Source organism: Morone saxatilis, unplaced genomic scaffold, assembly GCF_004916995.1.
Source record: "Morone saxatilis isolate NCDOM2014 unplaced genomic scaffold, NCSU_SB_2.0 Contig16, whole genome shotgun sequence".
NCBI classification, from domain to species: Eukaryota; Metazoa; Chordata; class Actinopteri; family Moronidae; genus Morone; species Morone saxatilis.
Genome location: NW_023339718.1, coordinates 28127264 through 28137277, shown reverse-complemented (window position 1 = coordinate 28137277; position 10014 = coordinate 28127264). Strand labels below are relative to the sequence as shown.

Below are 10014 nucleotides of genomic sequence, written 5' to 3'. Positions count from 1 at the left end.
TACGATACAACACCTTATATACATAATACACATTATAATACATACATACAGTACACCCTCCCACGTCACCAAAGGGCAAAGCAAAACTGACTTTTTGACTTTTTTGCCGCGCTCCGTGCTAAATTTATCCGCTTTTTTTTTTTTTTTTTTTTTGTTCGTTGTTTTTTTTTTTTTTTTTTTTTGTTTTTTTTTTTTTTTTTTTTTTTTTTTTTTTTTTTTTTTTTTTTTTTTTTTTCGCAAAAAACAAACACGCCCCCACACTCACATCTAAGCCTACACACACGTCAAATACACAGGAATGATTATCGGCCTGTTCACATCGCGCCCTATTTTGACATCGCGAACGATACAGATGTGTAAAAAATGACCATATCAGGCCGATATTATTTATCGGCGGCCGATATATCGCCTGCACCACTAATACAATACATACATACATAACGATTTACAGCTATACGTGTGTGTATCAGGAAGCCTCAGGGAGGCCATCAGGAGCAGACCACCATCCATGCAGAGTTGTCAGGAAGTTCCTTCCTGCTTTCAAAACACTCCACAATCATCCAGCTTCCCAAAAAACCCTCCATCACGGGACTAAAGGCCCTGTCCACACGGGAGTACGTGGCCTCACCCAATACAATGCTCGTTTCGAAAGAAAAATCTCCGTTAAACACGGCGTCGTTTCGCAGAAATATCTGCGTCCACACGGATTTCACTGGGAAGCGACCCAAAAAGAAGCGCCCTTGTATGTACAAGGCAGGCCTGTATGTGGCGCTGTGGGGACGCTGCACACCAATACACTAAAACTTGGAAAAATGCAAGCCATGGACCATGCGTTAAACGGTCAATAGCCATGGCCCCCCCAGGGGGTGCTCGTGTTCTCCCCACTGCTTCTTCTCCCTCTACAACAAATGACTGCACCTCGAAGAGACCAGTCTGGGTCAAATTCCTGAAGTTTGCAGACGACACAACCAGTCATCGGCCTCATCCAGGACTGTGATAAGTCTGCATACAGAAAGGGGAGGTTAAACAGGCTGGCCTTCTGGTGTAGTCAGCACAAACCTGCGAGCTAACAAACTTTCAAAACTTGTGGAGATCGACAAGTGGATGCCCCCATCACCATACTCAACAGCCCTGTGTCTGCTGTGAAACTTTCAGGTTTTTTGGATACACAATGTCTCCCTGGCCTTAAGTGGGAGTCCAACAAACCTGCACCATCATCAAAGAGGGGCTTCAGCAGATTGTACTTCCTGCACCAGCTCAGTAAGCTCAAACGTGCCTTAAGGACCTGCTGATCCAGTTCTATACTGCAATCATCAGTCTGTCTCTGTTTCAATCCATCACTGTCCTGGTGAGGATCGGCACCAAACAGGGACAGGAACAGGACTACAGTGGACAGTCAGGGACTGCAGAGAGATCATTGGTGCCAACCTGCCATACATTCAGGACTTTTACCTGTCAGAGTCAGGAAACGAGCAGGTAACATCACTGCAGATCCATCTCACTGGACACAACTTCCCTCCTCCCTTCTGGTAAGTGCTACAGAATGAGCAGACAGTTTATATACACTGGTTAAGACACTTATATCACCGCCACCCGTTAAAGGCTTACCTCGATTGTGAGCGACGCCTACTACCCCGCACACAGGCTGTTCCAGCCTCCTGCCTTCTGGAAGGAAGGTATTAGGAGCCTCCCGGTGCCCGCTCCCAGACTCACAAAAAGCTTCATCCGACCAAGCTGTCAGAAGCTAAATTCTCCTGCCTGTGCACTTTATCTGTTCACCGTGGGGTGAATGAGAAACGTCCTCTCGATTTCCTTGTATGTCTTCGGTGTATGTGAAGGAATCGGACAATAAAAGCTGACTTTGACACAACACTGTACACCAAAAAAAACCAAAAAGACACAGGAACCATTTCTACCAACAGGCCATCACCTCCTGACCAACAGTTAAACTTACTTATTTTGTATTGTCTTTGCATACTGTTATTACTGTCATACCCATCCTACCCCATGTACATAAAGGATACTTGCACGTAAAATATTTATTTCAGCATCCTTTGCACTGTTGTTACTGCTACAAAAAGTTTGGTTTATAGATATGTTACTGTACAAGTCTAGGTAATTTTTTTGTTGTTGAACTGTTTTGCTTTTAGGCCCGAGCACTGAACGTGCCAAGGCCATTGTAATGGATGGGTCTTTTTCCTTATTTTCTTTTAGTACTTTGGTAAATGCCATTTTTTGGAGGCTTTCCCGTGGCTTCGAAAACTCATTGAAACGTGGGCACACATGTCAGGCCCATGGCCCACTTCGCCTAGAATTTTTTTTTGTTAGGGCGGGTGAAATGCTCAAAAACTACCTTTTTCGCTGTTACTTCCTATACGCTATGGGTCCGATTTCCACGAAATTTTTTCATCGGGCAATCTGGGGACCTGTCTTGGGGCAAAATGTCTTCTAAGAAATTTTGATATTTCAAAAGGATAAACACGCTATAAAAATTGCACCTTCTGCTGCATTTTTCGTCAAAACAGGGCTATGGGTCCGTGGGTGGCCGTCACAGTTGCGCCAGGTTGGAATTGAATGTCAAACTATGATGCCACTTTCCAGCATTTAGGGGCTTCTGTTTTAAACTAACTCCTCCTTACAGTTTTTTCAGATTGAGCTTCAATTCGTCACTGCAATCTGTAACACATTGGTGATCAAAAGTGTGGTATTTGCTGACGTGCTACGGTCTAACATGTGGGCCTGTGACGGCCGTGTCGAATTCCGGTGATTGGCCATTAAGACAGATTAGTACCCATCATCTTCAGTGTCCTGACAGTCCTCACAACTTCAGGTGGTACGCTGGGTCAATCTCAATGAACTTCACACGGTTTGGCATAAGAGCTCCGCCCTGAAACGGTTCATGACAATATTCACGCCAATATAGTGTAGCGCCCACCTACGGGCACAGGATGGTAAGTGGCTGCATGGCAACTTTGAATTCTGGATTTACGTGAATTTCATGGTTTTGGCAGCACGTTTACGCCTGCACGTGACGCGGCCGCCAAGCCACACCGCCGAGAACTTGCGTGGAGGCGATGTCCCGCCCAGGCGGCTAATTATATATTTTTAATCTGGTTTTGTGTACATTGGGGAGACAGCCGGTAAACAGAGTCAAATCCTTCACATAAAAGGTATTCTGATGTGGTGTGTGTGTGGGTGGTTATGATTATAGTTAATAGTATATATCATAATATATAAAATATACAAAATATACAGATTACATTTGTATAATGTTAATACATAACAAGGATAATCATGTTATTCATGTCCCAATCAGGGTGGTCTCAATGTTATGCTTGATCGATGTATATTAAGCAGCAAGCGCGGACCATCTCTGTCCAAGTTGATGTGTTTAAGACGCAGAAAGACCATGGGGCAGCATAAGGATTTTGACCGAGGGACCAAATTGTTCATTGCTTGGACCAAATGGGTGTGCGAGCATCTCCAAAAAGCGCCTTCTTCTGTGGGGTGGTCATACTTACTAAAAGAGTAGGCTAATGGAAGGGAACGTGGTAAACGCCGTGACAGGGTCTTGGGGGCCAGCTAACTGGAAGAACGTCGGCCAGTCGTCAATCAAGAGACAAGCTTACTGTAGCTTCAAACTGCGTGAAAAGTTAATGCTGGTTCTGAAGTTCTGACAGAAAGGTGTCAGAACGCATCCCAGTTTGTTGTGGTGGCGTGGCTCTTTACCGCCTCTCCTCCGGCAGCCCCTCCCACCACGAAACTCCGCTGGGGCGGGGCTGCTCCTGCTCTCTCACACAGTGTGAAGGAAAGAGACAGTTACAGTTGACAATGGCTGCTCTGTGCAGATAAAACTTCATGAGCAAAAACAGCTGTGACAGCTGACGGAAAACAAAAGATGGGATCGATCAATAAAGCTCATCCCTAAGCTCATCAGGGACATCCTTATTTGCAACTAACTCACATTTATTTATGTTTATGCTGAGTATGTCAGCTTTAGATTTAGATGGCACAGGCACACCTGTGGCTATGCGGGTGGTTACATGGCTCAGACTCAGAAGTGTTCTCCTTTTAAACTGAAAGAAAGATAAGACCACAGACCTAGACTTGAAGGCTTGATTAGGACATCCAGTACATCATAGAATGGCAAGGGCTTCATCTGCACATCAGGGTGGACAGGGGGGATGAGAGGGGCTGGCTGCTGGAGATTCATGCTGGTTTTGGTGTCGTGCCACACAGCTGTTTCACCAGTCGAGAAGCTGAAGTCTGCGTTACAGGACCGTCTCCTGCTTAACAGATAACACTGACTTACTCTAATGAAGATCTGACAAGAAGCCATAACACAAGCAAACATCAAGGCCAAACAATACATAATACAAGTGAAAGACTCAATTACATTGTTTAAGTGCACTAGTATAGTATTCAGACAATGGCATAAGAATACAAAAGTGCTTTAAAATGACTAAATGTACTCTTAATTAATTAAAGAAATTGTGTTAAATACTGTGTGTTTTACAAAACTAAAAATTTAATTAAGTTTATTTGATGATCAAAAACACAGGATAGCATGGCTTTTGTCATGAATTTAGTTAAACACATAGCAGTTTAACCTCTTTATACATAAATATATATACATACAATAAAAGGTCCAATCAGGCAAAGAAAATACTGTGATATACAGTGAAACCACCATAATCTTGCAAGAATACAGTGCTTACAGTGCATTAGCTGACAAAATGAACACAAAATCCCAGGAACATGTTTCTGGTGTTTTTATAAAGACTGGTGGATAAACTAAATGCAAGCTGCTGGTGCAGCTAGGGAAGGGGGCTGGACTATTTATCTCATAGCATTTCATAGCACTTGTTATTCCTGTAATACACAAGACCAACAATGTTTATAAAAGTGGCCACCTCTTTCCTACTTCCTCAAACTACCACGAGTTATGTAGTTCTTAAATAGGTAAGTAGGTAGGTTAAGAATCAGATTTGGGGTTAGAAGTTGCCACAAACAATGAGCAGCTAAACTGTAGGCTCGTGTATGAGACTCACTTAGGCGACAAGTAGCCTAGTGCAGAAATGTTTTTCATACGTAAATCACTGAATTCTCTCATCACCAATGAAGGGGTTCCATCGTCCCTTAATCAGCTTTACTAACGATTAATTAATTAACGTTATTACGGAGCACCAGAAATTCACTGAACCTTTTTGATAGACTTCACGTTAAAAGGTAACGTTAGAGTTTAGACCCAAGTTTTTAAACCGATTCAACAAATCGACCTTCGACTCTGTGTAGTACATACAATTTAAGATAGTACAAGTATCTTTAACTCTGGACTAAACAAAATAAGATATACTTCATTGATCCCAAACAAGATGTATCTTTGTGAAATTAGCGGCATGTAATTTTGTACAGAAATCATTTAACGTTACGTTATTAACTTCTCTGAAGATTACTTACCAGCTTTAAAGGCCCTCGTACTTAAAACAATGACAATGTAACGTTAACTAGACGCAGTACTGAAAAAAACCTTTGTATGGTTTCAAATAGCTGCGGCGAGCTAACAAGGGACCTGGCTAGTTATAAATCGTTAGCATTAAAGCTAACTACTGAAAAGCAAACAATCTGGTCTGAAAATGCACATTGCTTCCTGGCATCACCCTATGCTATTAGCACATCAGCTTTGGCCATATATATCAACCAGTTTATTCGTTACAGGTTAACGCTCCATGTTTTAATACTGACAGAAGTAAGTCACAATCAGTGTTTTTCTTTTCCCCTACCCGAAACTCCTCATTCTCCGCCATTTTGTTGTTCCGGTCATCTCGCCCAGTGTGACTACTTCCAGGTGACGCCAGCGTTGTGCGTAAGTGGAGATCGGATCGTACAATCATTTTTTTTATCCCAGGTACGTAGAGTTATTTTACGGAAGCCGAGAAGGGCCATGGATTTTTTTTTAAAAATGCACTGTTATCTCGTGATAACGACTTATTAATTCATTATCTCGAGATAACAAAGTTTTTTTTTTCTCGAGATAACGAATTAATTATGTCGTTATCTCGTTTGTGGCAGCGCATTAGTTTAAAGTCAAGACGAACACATTATTAATTAATTCGTTATCACGAGAAAACGATCTTTGTTATCTAGAGATAACGAGATTATAACAGTGCATAAAAAAAAATTCCATGGCCGTTCTCGGCTTCCGTATTATTCTCTCTAAAGCAGAAGGTTTGTGTCGCTTCGTATATCCAGCATTGTCCCTATGTGTAAGTGAACCAACTACCACACAAGTCAATAAATTTTTTTTAGACTTCATCTGGAAAAATAAATCACATAAACTCAAAAAATGTGTACTCTCCGTCTCCAACAGTAAGGCAGAAGGAGGTCTTGAAGTCTAAGTTTTTATTTATTTATTTTAATTATTTATTTATTTATTTAAATTTTTACTCTATCTTTGATTTATTTATTATTTATGTCACCAATGTGCTGATTGTTATTGTATACCTTGTAGCTTTGTACATTTAAATTGTTCAATAATAAAAAAAATAAAAATGTTTAAATAAATTATTTGTTTGGTTGGTTAGGTTTAGGCAGAGACATGGATATATATTATATCTTATGGCTCTGGGTTAAGGTAAGAATGTCAGGGTAAGCCAATCAGAGGCAGAATAAGGCAGGTCATGACTTCGTCATCTTGGTTAAAAAAATATGACTTTTCGTTCTTCTGCTTGTGGTACTTCTTCTTCTTCTGTGGAGTTTTATGGCGGTTGGCACCCATGATTGTTTTGCTTTGTTTTTCTTTTCTTAAAAAATGTAAAACTATGATATTTGGACTGAGTTTTTCTTTGCATACTATTGCCACCACATACTATAAGCAAATACAAAAAAAACATATTGCAAAAGACCAAGCAAGATAAATTTAAGAACAGCATGATTAACATAATCACAAGAATTACACCACATTACTTACAAGGAGCAGAAAACTAATGTAAATGTACCGCTGAAATATCCTGTAGATTCTACCACAGTCCCTCTACACCACTAAACGAGAAGGCAAGGGGACCTAGTGTCTCATCTCTCCCTGAGGGTCCAAGTTACCTGTACAAAGAGATATAAGTTAACATATTAACATCACAAAAAACAGCAATTAAGTCCAACTGTGTTCAGTTCATAAATCTAAAATGCCTCCCTTAAGAGCTGGGTAATCAAATGACCCCCACTTGGACTGGGTCACACTCTTTCAATGCAATGAATTTAGTGCCTAGCAATGACATAATCTGTTTTGAACAACACAGTGGATAACAAGTGGATCACTAAGAGTCAGTATGAATTTCTGAAAATAGAACATCCCATCACACCGATTTTCTAATTATTGCCAAAGATACATAAAAGTTTGGAAAGTCCACATGGTAGACCAGTTGTAGCGAGCAGCAACTCCTTGTGTGAACATCTGAGCCAACTTGTGGATTAAAGACATTGTTAAGACATTACCCTCATATGTAGCGGACGCTAGAGATGTTTTGAAATTGTTGGCAGACCTCGTCTCTATGCCTGACAACTTCTTTTTGGTGTCTTTTGACGTGGAGAGTTTGTACACCAATATCCCACATGATGGTGGATTAGAAGCAATGGACTTTTATTTTGTACTCAGGAAACTCTCAGTTTGCACTCTCAGTTGACCTGCTAATGTCACATACTAAGTTTATCCTAAAATCGAATTACTTCATGTTTGATAACAGTATTACCTGCAATCTTAGGGTAAGAGTATGGGTTCACCTTTCGACCCTAACTATGCCAACCTGTTCATGGGTTTGTTGGAAGACAACATAAACTTAGGGTTAAACTTAGGGCATTTGGTGACTATATTAATAGCTATCCCACTTTGCATTTCACTATACAGGAATACAGTCCTGAAAAAAACCAAACACTTTTTGGACCTTTTGATCACTGTATCTGAAAAAAGAGAATTGGAGACATCTATTTATCGAAAAGAAACTGATAGAAACACTATTTTATACTCTACGAGCTTCCACCCTGACCATATGATCAGTAACATCCGATATGGTCAATTTGTGAGATTGAGAAGAATATTTAGTGAAGAACAGGATTATCTAATGAAGGCCAAATGAAATGTTAAGCAAAAACCAACAGAAGAGACAGGGAAGAATTACTGAATCCTCCCTCTAAATATACTAAAAATAGAACTACCTTTGTGTCTGATACTGTCTAGGCAAGTCAAGCAGATTATTAACAAACATTGGAGCACACACAACACATTTCATACTAAGACATTTAATCACCTACATTCAGGACAGAAATATGATGTAAAAAATTAATTAATTTTTTCCCCACTCATGTCATTTATGTCTTGAAATGTCTATGTGGCTTACTGTATGTGGGCCAAACTAAACGTAATCTTAAACTAAGAGTTGCAGAGCATAAGGCAGCCATTAGGAAAGGTAACATGGCTTATGCCATAGGGACTATACGGAGAAGGACCATGGTTGAGCCACTTCCGCATTGTTTGCTCTTAAATAAATCACAGTAAAGTCATTCCAGTGTGTGGTGGTTAATTCTGACCTACCAGCACCTGACCGTTGTTGGCAGTGCATGAGGAGCAAAACTATTCATCCATTTTTATGTTTTTTAAGACATAAAATATTCTGGAGTGACAATTTCTCATAGCCTATAATCTTTCCACAAAAATATTAATTACCAGGTCCAATTTTTATATATATATATATATATGTTTTGAGGGCTTTATTCCCTCTTTAATGGAGAACAGCTAAAGAGTGACAGGAAAAGGGTGGTTTCAAGTTTCTTGTGTATGTTGCAGACTGGACCATGAGAGGCTGTCACCAAGGAGGCACGTTGTCAAAGTCCCGTCCATACGTCCCGGCCAACTGTCACAAGCAGGGCTCAGTTGTCAATGATAAGGTGAAACCTCCTTTTCATAGCTTCAAATAATTAATTAAAAAAAGAATATGTAAATGTAATCCTGACTTAATAAAATTATTATGAAGTAGCCTATGTAACACCTATCTAGGCTAAACGGCCTGAGAGTAGCCTCATTCTGTTATAAAACATAACGGTTTTTGACCGGGAACTTTCCCGTGAGCGCCACATTAAGTATAATATTCGAGATTTCCCTTAAATGTCGAATTTAATAGGTCTAGTTAACAGGCTGATAGCTAATCCTCAGCCACAGACCTGACCACATCCACGGACAGACCCATATTCGCCGCGCTGTGTATTCTGGGAACACAGTAGTTTCAAGATGGCGGCGAGCAGGAGGCTGGCCAAGGTAAATCTCCCGATCCCGTTATTTCCATATAATTTGTAATATGTGTAATTTGAAAGCCGCATTGGCGGTTAGTGGACTCATTCGCTCTTCGATAAAGCGCTTATATGATAATTCTGCTGCGTGAAGACACATTTAGTGCTTCTTTTAAGCTGTAAACTTAATACAAGCGAGAGGTCACTGCTGGCCACCTAGCCGACCAAATATTACCGTTAGAGAGCAAAGCACCGGTAAATTAGGCCAGATAGGCGACAGTCAGCCTTCCGAAGACGACCAATGAGCTCATCGTTTACTTGCCAACAGTGGCTTGCATGCACCTGTGGGTTGTATGACCAAGAGAGTGAGTTTAGATGTGACCAACATTAGACCATGAGCGAGTTTCCACGGAATAAGGCGTTTGCTAATCAGCTAGCGTTAGCTACCTTGCTAGCCTTTACCGTAGCTGCGTTTCAGCTAGTCAGGCAGCGAGAGAAAAAGCCCCTCAATGCAGTGTGTACGGGGGGGGGGGGGCTATGCTCACCCGAGGTTGATGTAACAAATGTAAACAAAAGCACATGTTGGATGTAAAGTTGCATCTTAATCTTAATCAAATACCCACTTGGGCAGAAATTTAACAGAAAGTGAAACCACGTGAGACTGTCTTTATGGACATTTTACTTTTTCGATCAGTGCATTGGTATATTTTTATATATTTAAGATAAGATAAGATAAGA

At 40.6% G+C, this 10014-nt stretch overlaps 1 protein-coding gene across 1 annotated transcript in view; it reads right to left on the bottom strand.

The window, feature by feature from the left end:
* The window catches only part of pias2 (protein inhibitor of activated STAT, 2), a gene marked incomplete in the record, with an annotated part of 22046 nt that extends 16168 nt beyond the window's left edge, over positions 1-5878 (bottom strand). The window contains 2 exon segments of the mRNA XM_035658490.1: positions 4102-4289; positions 5784-5878. Coding sequence (XP_035514383.1) covers positions 4102-4289; positions 5784-5824 — 229 coding nt within the window.
* Positions 5879-10014: the final 4136 nt, after the last annotated feature.